We start from the raw sequence: 14769 nt of genomic DNA, 5'->3' as shown, positions 1-14769 counted from the left end.
TAATTAATTAAAAATTGAATAAAAGTGCTTCCGAATCAACCATGGGCCACAGCTTTAAAGGCGTAAGTATAGTTAAGTGCCAATGTTCTCTTTAGTCTGAGGTCTTTTTTCTTCTAATTATAAAAAAAATAATCTCAGAACTACTACATTCGAGTAAAGAGACTGTTATTTGAACGTACTACATCTATGGCTAAACGAGGACATTCGAGTTAATTTTGGACCATGGGAGCTTTGGGACTATAAATAGTTGATAAGTTATAGTTATACGACATGAAAAATTAAAGGTGATTTTGGAACGTCTGACCATACCTAGAAATATGTAAATCATACTGAACAATTTATGTACAGTCAGCCAGGAAAGTGGTCTACCACTTTTCTTACTTCTTTGATTGATAGAGTCGAAAAGTGGAAGACCACTTTCTTGGCTGACCGTACTAATTAGATGAGGCTAACCCCAAAAATGCTACGACTACTTGATTTCTCTTCTTCGTGCTTTTTAATATATTTGTTGCTTTTTGAAAGAACTTAAGGATTTGAATAAACTTCAGCTGCCGTAAGCTTCCAAGCTACTTACACATTTAATAACATTTACTTAGCAGTACTTATACGTAGTGCAGCTACGCCCCACAGTTCGGGGGAAGCGCTTCGTAAAACAAAACACTAAGTACCGCGTTAATATTTATGCGTGAAGAGCCCTATTCTATCAAATCGCCTTCTTACTATATCAATCTCCTATTTCACTTACCTTAACAATCTAAAAATAAACCTTAACCTTTCTGAAATACCGTTGAATTTCGAGTCCTAGCGTTAGACGATGTTTTGGAAGTAACTAGTTGAAATGGCCAAATGGGGGGTCCGACCTAGTGGAAAGGGCGGGGTTGGGAGGGGGTAAAGAGGGGGAAGGGCCGCGAATGAAAAATTGCGCAATTAGCCCCTCAGACAGTGAAAAACAAGTGCACTCGATCTGGCAGCCGATCGCCGATGGGTGATATGCCCTTTGTGTCTAAGACAGTGCGTAGACTAGATGATTTTAGGTCCGACTACATCATAGTTAGGATTGTTATGATTATGGTCTTTGCAGTATATATATTTTATTTATGATGTGTGTTCTATAGTGGTGTCAAGAGTACTCAGCCTATTTTGTGATTAAGATTTATAACAATCTTCTTAAAACATTCAAACTTTTTTCTTTTCAAAACCTGACGTTTGAACTCGGCATAGAATGGGATTTTAATGTAGGTATTGGAATTAGATCGAAATCGTAATATTTCGCGATCACACGCCAGCTTGCACTAACACGAAACCAAGAGTGCTTTTAAATGGTGATGTATACATACCCAGCTGCAAAAGATTGAATGATAGCCATTCATAATATGTCCGTGCAATTTTCAGCTCGTAGTACTATATTAGCAAGGCTTTCCACTGAGACGGAAATAAAAGAAGATGTGCGGGAATCAACCAATAGCATGTAATTAATCCACATCTCTTCTCCGCTCCGCTCCGCTGGATTACAACCAATGCTATTGGTAGATTCCCGTTTCTGTTCCTCTCATCTCCGTCTCAGTGGGAATGAAGGCAGACGAAGGTAAGTACGGATCTTCGAATCGAATGCCAATTATGTTGTCCATGTTCTACCAAGAAGATGCATGATCCAACGGTTTATTTTATTTATCTACCTTAAAAGTCAGTAATTAAGTAAGTTTGTTTATAAGTTTTAGGAGGCATCTTAGGTACTGTATATATATACCTACTGTTTATTTAGAGATTTCATGTTTAATTTTTTGTCAAGGTTCATATAGATTAGCGATAGAAATGGTGATGTGTATATGTGTGATGAAGTCTTGTTACCAGAGAGCCCTTTTAAATTAAAACATTATCAACTGCACCATTGATACTCGTAAATAAAACGGGATTTAGTTGCGTATAAAATAAACCTAATACTACCTCCGACGTATTGGGCACATCTTAGCCGTGTCCCCTAAAAATACTGACTCAGCCAAAAGAAGTTATTGACTACATATTTCAATAAATAAATCAATAAAGGTCTAAAGTAAAGCCGCGAAAAGTTTTAAAAACAGTTTGTCAATGACAGAAACGGTAGATACTCGTAAGTCCTAAAAGTTTAGTTACGAATGCGACAGTATACCTACGGGACATATGTATATCCGCCACATGTGAGCTACCACGTGGAACCATAAAGCGGACGCATGCCACAGCCTCCTCGAGGAACTCCAATCAATCTTTAATTTCGCCGCAATAAATCAATAAAATCGCCATTAATTCGCACCGCACTCTTGGATGGAGGCTGCTAAATAATGGACAGCCATCAGCTCTCATTAGCAGACGAGGGCGCCACCGGCGACCGGCGGCCGGGCGCCGACCGCGCCCGATCAATACCCGAACCTACCCCACGAGCCGCGCCGAGGCGGGCCGGCGCCGCCCGAGCGTGGCCGACGGCGCCCGAGCGGCCCCGAGCGCCGCCGCACATGACAAATGTCAGCGCGCGACGTCCCTGCACCAGCAGAGCCTCGCTGAAGCCGTGGAAATCCGTGGAAAAGTGCATCGGTGGTGTGATGAGACGATCAGTGCGGTGATATTTGCTATTGCTATTGTACGTGACAACTGTTTTTAACGTGGATATTTGTGTGTAGTGTAAGTATTCTAGAGGGTTGTGTAGAATAGAGTATCTTTAGTTTTTGAATGAATTTTGCCTGTTTTCTGGCTTGTAAGGGCATAGTTGGTCTCTGGCATCTCAATTTGACCAGTCAAAGTCTTTTCTTTCTTCAACTTTCTTCGATAGCATGAAATATCAATAACGTTTAGTGTTTAGCATCTGTCAGACTTGTTACATACATTATCTTCATACATCTACATTTTTATTTCAATGAAATGCATGTGACACTTAAGCTTTTGAAGTTCTTCTGTTTTACATGGTAATTAAATGTAGTAATTGTGTAAAATGTAGAAAATGTTTTAATAGAATTACAGGGAGGTTCCGCGCGCATGCGCGCTGAGCTCGCTCTGCGTCATGTGTTTTCTTACATTTAATGGGCCGTGTGGCAGATTAACAGGTGTTAATTAACTACCCACTCAAATAGGAATTAGTTTGAGTACTTGTGTTCGTGCTAGATTTATGTACATACTCGTAGATTGGAGAAAATTTTGATGTTTTAATACTTATGTTTTGTTTATTTCACTGTAGAAATGGGTGATTATGATTTCATTGACCAAAATCATTTAGGTAGCTAAAAAGCAGCTCGGAGATAAATTTTGAAATTTGTCTACGCAATACACATCTAGTTTTTATCTATGTATATTGGAATAAAATGTCTATTTACTTAAAAACATTATGAACCAGGGTAAGTATATATCAAAAAAGATCTAAGGATAAGAATTACGCATAAAACTGCTTTAGAAGTGTTAAAAAAGTAATTTGAACGGTAAACTGCAGCGATTTTCGCTATAACGGCGGTGACCTTGACCAATTTCCCCGCCAGCCTGCGCGCGGCGCTGCAGTCGCACCGCCCGCCATTACAACAAGACCTGCGCTCATCGCAAACTCAACTCTAAAAACATAGACATAAGGCTCAAACACCATCGTCAACACCCCTGTTAAGTTTGGTGAGGGTGCGAGATGGCCTATCAATGTGACAGTTTCGAGGTCACCCGTGTGACGAGGATGGCATGATGGAAATCAAACTATGAAGTTCGAAAATGGAAGGATATTTGAAATTTGAGTTCGTGAATTAGAGAAGGATGGTGATAGATGATGACATCTCTCGGCGGGTTAATGCACTTTTGCAGACATGTGATCACTCATCTCTGAGGGTTTTGGTTATTTTATTAGAATGCAATTATAAAGGTACTGTAGAAAGCAAAAACACACAAATTACAAAATTAATTAAGTACTTGACACATTATATAAATCATTTATTTACATACAATATATATACAGTGGTCCAACTAAATGAAATTAATAACTAGCTTAAATCTAAAATATTGTAAAATATTTATCTATCTAGTTATATTGTGCCTTTCTTATGTTTCATAGAAAAAGTTTAACGGCTAGGGTACTTGATTGTCGATCGTAGGGACGACCGACAATGACGTACCCTCTAGTCATTAAACTCAAATAAATCTGTTTTTTAAGTTATCGCTGTAAATTGCAACTTTTGTATAATACACATGCTGAGAGATTGTTTCTGAGCAAAACAAAATTTCGTTAATTTTGGCTTGATTTATAAAATCATTGATATCTCGGAATCCATAAGCAAAAATGTGGTACCTTTTGATTGCGTATGAATTATGACACAATTATTAAAGTAGATTTGGCGCTACATACTACTTACTGCAGGCATGTGAATGTGATAGCTTAGTAACAATAACTACCTAACTCGTAAAACAATTTATTGTTGGTACAGTCACGTCTAAAAATATCGATACCAATAAAGTCCCAAATGTACATATTTTTAAACGAGATTAATTGCCCATGGTGTTTATATATCTTTGGCACTTTATCGTCCGTATCTATATTTTCGGACGTAAGCGTACAAAAATAAAACACAAAGACGAATTTAATACACAGCATGCATGTGATGGTTTGCTTAAGCTTACATTATGTATGACATTTTTGTTATTTAATATAAACTTAATCAATACATAATTACAATGTATCTTTAAATATGAAAAGCTCTATTTTCCAAGAGCCTAAATAAATTACAAAATATACATAATAATGTCGCGCGTCTCGCCGCGTCTGTCTGTTTGTTCTCAAAAACTACCGAAAGGATTTTCATGCGGTTTTCACTTATCAATAGAGTGAATCTTGAGGAAGGTTTAGGTGTTTAATTTGTTAATTCGTACGAAGCCGGGGCGGGTCGCTAGTACACAATATTCTGAACTTGACAGGCCTATTCGGATTTCGAGATAATCACAGGATCTAGATACGATTTAGAGATCAACTAGATCTACATTAGATATCGACTAGATGTGACTTGGATATATATCTAACTCATAACTTGTCGAAATCGTTCAAGAGGACCTCCAGAATCGCGGAAACGTCAAATTTGACATATCTATCTTACAAATATATTTAAACTATATATCCATATCGTAACTTGTTGAAGTCCAGTAGAAATCTAATTCATTTTCCGAATCGAGCCGTGAGATTCGTTTGGGGATGTTTGGGGTAAGTATGGGGACCCTAGGGCCAAGGGGGCCATTTGGACAAGATACTGACTAAAGATATTTTAACAAAATACATAAATCAATTTGGAGGCACAATTTATCAATATGATGTATATAATATATGTAAGAATAGGTAATAAATGTAATTGTATGTTTCCTACATTTTATGTGAAACGCTCAAACAACATGCTCATTAGTCCAACTTAAGACATCACAATAATTCAGCACTTACTTATCTAAAATTTAACTTTCACGCTACATGGAAAGCTAACATCAGCGGATACTTCCAACAAATGCTTGTGATATACGTGACAAGCACGGGAGAAGAACCTAAACTCATCCTCGCAATGCTCATCATGAGAATAAACCCATTATAAGCCTGACCCCCGATCTTGTACAATTTCTACGAGCTTATGGATCAAATTATGCTAGAATGAGTTTTTATAGCGCGAAGAATACACGAGGCCATAGGTTAACATCGGTGCGTTTTGACCGTTCGAAAGTTGTCTTTCCGCTCTGTGATACTACTTATCAAAAATACTCAACTGACTAATATAATACTTTAGTTCATTAAAATAAGGCCTATTTATATTAAGCATTAGTTTGTGTGTGTCGCCAGCCTCTGATTACCGGGCCAACTGTTTCCGAATAAAAATGAAGCTTTCCGTTGGATAAATCACGTATAACAACTGATGAATTTGGACTTTAATCACTTGAGTTAATGCTCAATTTTACAGTCCGAATCTAAAATTATACGACTGTGCGAAAGTTGCTAATGTAGTTTTCACGAGCGTCCTCACCATCATCTCCCATTAACTATTACTTAAACTTGAAATTTCGACTATGTTACCTTTAGGCAAGGTTGAATTTTCAAATATGAACGAATATGTTATACGATAATGCGTAAACTAGGAAAGTAATATCCACATTGAGGCCCTTGTGAACATAAGAGCATAATTTGTATATGTATTTCATTATTTTCCGATTGTTTGACGCTTTGTCGACTATTTGGATGCAAATTGGACGTTTTCTGTGGACATATGGTTAGTTTTTTGGTAATAGATGATGTTGGGGTCACAGGTGGAGGTATTTGGTACATAGGAAAACGTTAGATCTTAACAGTTTTGTGACAATGAAAAATGTTTCACTTGATTTGATTTCATATATGTGTCACATACCATAGTTCATAAAGGCGTGTGCACACCGGATGGATTTGCGTGTTATAATATACGGATTTTTGTAAGAGATCGTACACTGCTTGCGAGCACTATAGCGGAAGCAGTTATAAAGTTGACCTAAAAATTTTTTATTAAGCTATGAGCTTCATCGCATATGCTAGAAATGCTTAGAATTACTCAAATATCAGATGTGATGAAGCTCATAGCTTAATAATTTTTTTTTGGTTCATGAATGGCAGCGTTACATAACTGATTCCAGTACTACTACAGAAATTGCACACGTAATCTGTGTGCACAGTGTCGTGAATAAAAAATAATTAGATTCTAAAGTGTGTTGTAGTGTAGTGAATAAAAAATAATAGGGTTTTAAATGTTTAAATAGTTAATGGGAAAAATGCCTCGGATAAGATCCGCAGCAAAACATTGGACTATTGGAGTACAAGGGTCCTCTTGTTATTCTAACCTGGTTAATGGGAACTTGGTAGGATATTGAAAAGATAAAACCAAATATCTGACATGCAATTTAATATACTCCGCTAAATAATTACAAGGCACTCCGCTTTAGGGCGGGCGCTACTCAAAATACAATTTGTTTCTATAAGCCGTTGGCGGCTGTGGGGTGACGCTATGGCAATCCTTAATCTACGATCGCGAGACGGGCGAAACGCGGAGTTTTGGCCAAAACCTAAAACGAAAGTCTAGTGCACTCACGGATACCGGGTGTAGCTTTCATCCTGGAACTTAGCGTAGCAGACAGATCGACGTAGATCAGCGGCGGGCGTTCATCGAGCCCCAGCTGTGACAAGCTAAGGCGAGAACAACCCGCGGCGCTCGGAGTTTTACGGGAAGGACCCGCACGAAGACACCTCGGAGTCGTCGGACGGCAGCATAGCCATCCGACACACGGCCTGCAAGTCGAGGCCGCGTCCTACGGCGTAGAAGCAGCGTCAACATGACGCTCAGCAAAATCGGGGACGCGCAACAGCGCGCCAGGGAACACGATCACCAACCGTGCTCATGTCCATCGGCGACACGGGACGCACTAAGTAAATCACGCGCACAATTCACGCACAGCGATATACGCACTTTACAAATCGGTCTCCCACCAGCCGGACCAGGCGGCGGAAGGAGACGAGGCAATTCCTCTTAATCTTTAATTAGAAACCATCCACATGCTAGCGTATTCCCATTCCAAGTCTAAGTGTAAGTGACAGTGACAGTTCGAAATCTTCCCCTACCGGACACGTTGCGTTTCGATTCACATCAACACATTAAACGTCAAACCAACTTAAATCTTTTCTAAATCAAATGGTTCTCGAAAAATATCAATGCTCATTAATACTTGTAATATTTTAAGTGGTTAATAATAATTACTAATAATTATATTTTTATCGTACGTTTCTACTTTGTTTCCTTTGGAATATATCCTTGCTTATGCCTGAACAAAACGCCTATATTCTTAGCTGTCACCGGGCTGTCAAACTTACGACTACCCAACGAAAGTCTTTTTTATGTTTTTATATAATTTCATAAATGATTCTAAAATACAAATTAAATTAGGATGTGACCTACTTGGGCAGTTAGGATATATCGCGAGGATCATTTTGATATGCGTGAAGCCAGGTTTGGTTCAACAATCTCTGCACAATCTGGGTGACAAGTTCCGTTCGAGTGGCATGCTCTTTGGACTTGTTTCTTCGAAACCAGTTAACCAGGAGGCAGGATATGCTAATCAACCTACAGCTGAGAAGGTACATTATAGTTTTACATAAGTGTCATACTCTGGTGTATGTTATTTTGTCCAAAATGCGACACTAATGTTGTACAGGTCACATTGTATGAGAAAGTACCTGTTTGGTATAGGAAATTATGTAGCATCGCTACAATATCCCCTCTCTCGGCAAAGAGGTTAAGCACCGGTTAACCGAGGCAGCCGGGGTAACCGGAGAAAAAAAAATCTTTTCCCAAAAAATCATCTGGTCCAGTAGGACGTTAACTATACATGCGGACATATACATGCGCTCCATATTTATTGTCGTTTGACATTAGAAATCACAGCGTGTGGCCACCACACTGTGGTTTCTGCTACTCAACTAAAAAATATAACCTAGATTTCCTTTGAAATAGTCTTAAGTTGTATAATGTAGTCGCTATAGTTAATAATGAGCTAACTCTCATTTTGAGGCTAATTGATATCTTTTAATGCTAACAAAATTATTAGTTATCTTTGATTAGGCTAATTTATTCTAATTAATTAGTATATTACATGTAGTTATATACATAATGCAATATTAAGAATTAAGTTTTAATATGGCATGCCCTACTATGTACATGCCTATGAGTACAAAATTAACTTACTAGTACCTTAATGTAATGTGGGAACTAGTTGCTAATTTATATCTACAGATTATCCAATACAATAGTGGAGGCTAACTTGTAGCTCACCCTCAAGTCAAATCCCAATGTGTAGCCAGTGGGCTTACACTAAGTGAGAAAAAAAAAACTTGGTTTTCTTTTTCATGTCTAAGTCAGTGAATTATATCTAATATAATTACATCACCCTGGACCCTTAGGGTGTGTAGTCACAAAAAAATTTGGTTTCCCTAGAAACGCTTGAAAAAAAATCTTGACCAAGTGAGTCAAGGAGGTACGCGTACTCAAAAAAAATGGGTTGTTACCTAAGTTCACCCAAATAAAAAATAAGTTACTAACTTGAAAATACACCTTGTAAAATATAATATTGAGCATAATGTCACTGAACCAATGCTTTGAAATTAAATGGTAACTGCTTTTTTTCCAGATTACCTTAACTTCAAAGCGGTTTGCTCTAGCAGTCGGAAATTCGGAGGTTGTGTGACGAATCAGGAATACTACTCCAAATGGAATGCAGCATGCCGTTCAACAACATGTCCCTACCTTTAGCGAATACAAATGGTGCATGTTTCAGCAGAACTTTAAAAAATGCTATGCTAAGATAGCTGAAATTGAGGTTGATTCTAAGACCAATTTCCTCAAATTTCAAAAAAAAACAAAAAACAAATAATATGAACATTTAAGTTCTATAAAATAGTTCTATTTAGAACTGAATAAGTCAAAAACAAAGAAATTTAGAGTGTCTCGTCTATCATACTAAGTCACCGGAATGAAAAGTTTGAGTTGGTTTGAGAAATAAAAATGAATAAATATTTTAATACTTTTGAAATGGGTGGGTCGGGCGGGTGATTGTCTAACGCGGCACCCCATGGTCGCGTATTAAACAATGAGGCATTAGGCATGGGTAGGGATGGGTAGATAAGGTATCCCCCCCTCCTACTTCATAAAATTCCTCTCCTTCCCCGTCCGGCATGTCGGTAGGAAAAAATGGTTTGCTTGTGTCAGGGTATGTAATAATAAAGTATAATAAATTGGTAACACTTCACTCTATACAGGAAGTGTTAAAATAAATTACCTACCTCTCAAATGGAGCATGGTGAAAAAAATAATATGTGGCTGAGCGCTATGCTAATTGGTCATAGTGTAGCCTAATAATAATTGTAATAATTGATGAATTTGATACCCTGTCACAAGTGAACTTACAAATTAATTAATATTCTATTTTTAAAACAAACAATTTCACTCAATTTTTTAAATATTAAGTTTTTTTAAATGACAAAAATTTTATAAATTTATGTTATCACTCTCCCAAGCTCACAGTAACCAGGCTATATATTGAATTTAAGCTTTCTTCGGGCGCCATTGTCGTGAATAAAAAATAATTAGATTCTAAAGTGTGTTGTAGTGTAGTGAATAAAAAATAATAGGGTTTTAAATGTTTAAATAGTTAATGGGAAAAATGCCTCGGATAAGATCCGCAGCAAAACATTGGACTATTGGAGTACAAGGGTCCTCTTGTTATTCTAACCTGGTTAATGGGAACTTGGTAGGATATTGAAAAGATAAAACCAAATATCTGACATGCAATTTAATATACTCCGCTAAATAATTACAAGGCACTCCGCTTTAGGGCGGGCGCTACTCAAAATACAATTTGTTTCTATAAGCCGTTGGCGGCTGTGGGGTGACGCTATGGCAATCCTTAATCTACGATCGCGAGACGGGCGAAACGCGGAGTTTTGGCCAAAACCTAAAACGAAAGTCTAGTGCACTCACGGATACCGGGTGTAGCTTTCATCCTGGAACTTAGCGTAGCAGACAGATCGACGTAGATCAGCGGCGGGCGTTCATCGAGCCCCAGCTGTGACAAGCTAAGGCGAGAACAACCCGCGGCGCTCGGAGTTTTACGGGAAGGACCCGCACGAAGACACCTCGGAGTCGTCGGACGGCAGCATAGCCATCCGACACACGGCCTGCAAGTCGAGGCCGCGTCCTACGGCGTAGAAGCAGCGTCAACATGACGCTCAGCAAAATCGGGGACGCGCAACAGCGCGCCAGGGAACACGATCACCAACCGTGCTCATGTCCATCGGCGACACGGGACGCACTAAGTAAATCACGCGCACAATTCACGCACAGCGATATACGCACTTTACAAATCGGTCTCCCACCAGCCGGACCAGGCGGCGGAAGGAGACGAGGCAATTCCTCTTAATCTTTAATTAGAAACCATCCACATGCTAGCGTATTCCCATTCCAAGTCTAAGTGTAAGTGACAGTGACAGTTCGAAATCTTCCCCTACCGGACACGTTGCGTTTCGATTCACATCAACACATTAAACGTCAAACCAACTTAAATCTTTTCTAAATCAAATGGTTCTCGAAAAATATCAATGCTCATTAATACTTGTAATATTTTAAGTGGTTAATAATAATTACTAATAATTATATTTTTATCGTACGTTTCTACTTTGTTTCCTTTGGAATATATCCTTGCTTATGCCTGAACAAAACGCCTATATTCTTAGCTGTCACCGGGCTGTCAAACTTACGACTACCCAACGAAAGTCTTTTTTATGTTTTTATATAATTTCATAAATGATTCTAAAATACAAATTAAATTAGGATGTGACCTACTTGGGCAGTTAGGATATATCGCGAGGATCATTTTGATATGCGTGAAGCCAGGTTTGGTTCAACAATCTCTGCACAATCTGGGTGACAAGTTCTGTTCGAGTGGCATGCTCTTTGGACTTGTTTCTTCGAAACCAGTTAACCAGGAGGCAGGATATGCTAATCAACCTACAGCTGAGAAGGTACATTATAGTTTTACATAAGTGTCATACTCTGGTGTATGTTATTTTGTCCAAAATGCGACACTAATGTTGTACAGGTCACATTGTATGAGAAAGTACCTGTTTGGTATAGGAAATTATGTAGCATCGCTACAACAGGTCTAAAAAATACCCGTAAAAAATACTTTGTATTTAGGAGTTTTATGTAAGGCTTACATTAGAAACATTTTGTTAATGGCAACTTATGTCAAACTAGGCGAAAATAGGTAGCGCAAGCAAAGATACGAAACTCTACGGTACATTCTATGGAAATATTCAACAGTAGATTGGTAACCAAGGGATAAAAGGCACCCATTTCTGTCGAGGTAGTGTGGCGGTCGGACGCAGTAAAAACAAATATAATGATGGCGGAGCTTTGGAAAACTTAGGCCAGAAATGTAATTGTAAATTTGCTTGATGTACTTTTGTATTTAAGGGTCTAAAATTGCCACTGATGAAGCATAACAGGTCACCCAATTAGCTAAAATTAAAATAGAATCAATAATTAATACTTGGTTCCAGCTACAGTTATTTTCAGGGGTCTAATAACGTTAAGGCACATAACGGTCTGATCATATTTAGGTCATATTTATTTAGGTTAATTTGGCTTAAGTGTATGCAGTTAGATTTCTAATTAAGGCAGCATTTACTTCCAATCCGTTCTTTAAAAGAGATTTTTGGATAGTTGATGATTCTCGGGTAAGTTAGTTTAGTTACGATATGACCATAAGCATCGGAGTGAATTTTAGATACAAGTAGGTATTAAATTAAATGTCTGAGTTTTGATGTTTTGTTCATAATTTTCTATCAGCCTAGAACAATGTCCAAATTTCCATGAACTTGAATAGTCCATAAACTAAGTAACATTGCATCGGCTTGGCAAGCGACAGCATGTATGGTGCATACCTACCTACTTAGCTTAGACGGATTCTTTTACCTTTATGATAGATCTGAATATCTCTAGTGCTCAATATTTTCCTGTCCACAGTCCAGCGTCAATCTATAATGACCTACATTACTCTACAATCATGATTGAACTGCCCACAGCGCGGCGCCCGGGCCGCGGCGGGTATGCGGGGCGGCGCTGCGGCATGAGCGTGGCGCGCCCGGCCGAGCCCCGCGACCCGCGCCACCACCGCTCTCACCGGCACCAGGTATGCAGCACCGAGGATCCTAGCGATGCCTCACACGGTCTCAGGGCCACCCCACACTAGGCACTCCCGAGCGTTGGCGTCTAGGCTCGATGTAACGTTAGCGCAACTGCGCAGCGCTGACGCTCAAAGGACGCAAGTGTGGGGTGGCTCTCAGTGGCGAGCGAACAGTGGGACGGGCACTGTTGCGTTGAGCGCCCAAGGGGTTTAAGCAACCTCCTCTGAAGGCCACTCACATACTTTTGGACGCCCCGCTGGTCGTCGTCGCTCGAATGACCACATGGTTTGCACCGAGTGTGTGAAGAAAGCTCCGGCTGGTTCCTTATGCCGCTACGTTCTTCATAATCGAAGAAAGCTCTGAATATTCTACTCGAGGCTTTCGGGTAGCATCCTGAATTCGTCATTAACAGCAAGTAAATTTCATATAATGAATCTTGGTCAATTGCGAGGTAACTATGGACAACATTCTCTAAAATGTTACCGTGCCCTCACTCTGGGCTTTATAGTTCTGAAACTATTTAATACTTTTGCGTACTGTATCTTGATGTTCAATATATAAAAAAACCTCATCTAAATCTCAATCAATCGAAAACAAACACGCGTCACGGAAACAAAACTTGTCTGCAGAGTAATTGTGCGCAATCAATTTGAGTTCAAGACGTTCAAATAAAACCATAAAATCTCGAGAGATTAGATGAAAATAAGCCGTAGGATATTGGCGTATAAGGTCCACGAGGTTTTATACGGATAAAAGTGGCCACAAGTTGCTTAGGTGTTGTTCCAAACGCATGACAAACTTAGATCAGTTTAATGTCGGCTTCTAGTCAACTCAATGGACGCAACTGCGCTGCGATACCATAGCGCTGACTAAGAGCCGACGCTCAAAAAATGCTAGTGTGAGGTCTCTCTTACTGGTGTATTTGAGCCCGCGATACGCTTGTCTTCAGTGAACGAAAACAATTCACGGTGTTGTCCGATGCGTACAGAATAATTGGCTTGCGCACGCGCCGGGCGAGTTGTCTCGAAATTGTGGACGACACGCGATCTCAATCACAGCTTCATATACTTACTGCAAATCAACCGGATTGACATGGCAGACGGACAGACGGACACATAGTGGTGCTATGAGGGTTCTAATTTTGCCTTATGAGGTAACATGCAAGAAAAAGATCTTATCTTCAAGCGTCCTTTTTTATTCAAAAGTTTAAGGTCAATGTGGTGAAACCAACTCAGTCAAAAATTATATACTTATATGTTGGAGATCTTTGGAGCGCGTGTCTAAAGCATCGAAAGATTGTTGAAAGATTTTACTTAATTGACTTGTTAAAGCATATTTTTAGTAAGATTTTTTCTAGGGATATTTTTATTGACTTAAAGGTGATTTACTTAGAAACTTTACAGCTTATTTAAAAGTTATTTAAAAACAATGGACTAAATATACACGGGCAATAATAGTTGAAAAAAATCCACAACACAATCTTCCTAATTAAATTTATCTAAAATTACACAGAAAATGATCAATTAGAATATTCGCGATCTGTCACCCACGCGGACGTGTTAACGGCGTCGATGACTTGTCCGAGGGTGGACGCGCCAGTGATCGGGTTAACTGCCATGGTCATGAAAGCACAGCTAGGCGTTGAACACTATTGAACATTATTGATCTCGAACACTATGTTTTCTACTAGCTTTTGCCAGCCACTTCGTCGACGTGAAATGATGATGATGATTTATAAGAACTATCATATGTCTTTCTCGGACCTCAAAATATGCCTATACCTATCAGATCTAAATCGGTTGAGCGATTTACGCGTTAAGAGGTAACAAATAGCCAGAGTTAGGTACTTTTAATTTTCTTGTAAGGTCAATGTTGCTAATCACGTCATAGGGACTTTTCCGTCTTTAAGCGTATATTTCTTTGAATTTCAATGGTAGGAAAAAAACCATTTGCTTTTGTTTGCTGAAACTAAGCAATTGCTGCTTTGTCGATGTTATCAATGTTGCTCGTTGTTCGAGAAAAACGACAGTGGACGGTATTAGCCACAT

The 14769-nt window shown here is 39.0% G+C and overlaps 1 protein-coding gene across 14 annotated transcripts in view; it reads left to right on the top strand.

Moving 5' to 3' along the window:
- Window positions 1-2511: 2511 nt before the first annotated feature.
- The window catches only part of LOC134664065 (voltage-dependent L-type calcium channel subunit beta-2), a 201296-nt gene continuing 189038 nt past the window's right edge, over window positions 2512-14769 (top strand). For 7 of the 14 annotated variants that reach the window (XM_063520651.1, XM_063520649.1, XM_063520645.1 and 4 more), the window contains exons 1-2: window positions 2512-2652; window positions 12620-12726. In XM_063520651.1, the coding sequence (XP_063376721.1) occupies window positions 12664-12726 (63 nt within the window). In that variant the 5' untranslated portion in view covers window positions 2512-2652; window positions 12620-12663. The remainder of the gene's footprint in view (window positions 2653-12619; window positions 12727-14769) is intronic. The other 7 variants (XM_063520648.1, XM_063520643.1, XM_063520640.1 and 4 more) reach the window with 5 other exon arrangements.

This window comes from Cydia fagiglandana, chromosome 4 (assembly GCF_963556715.1).
Source record: "Cydia fagiglandana chromosome 4, ilCydFagi1.1, whole genome shotgun sequence".
In the NCBI taxonomy this organism is placed as follows: domain Eukaryota; kingdom Metazoa; phylum Arthropoda; class Insecta; order Lepidoptera; family Tortricidae; genus Cydia; species Cydia fagiglandana.
Note: the sequence above shows the minus strand (reverse complement) of the source record. Positions and strands in the feature narration are given on the sequence as shown.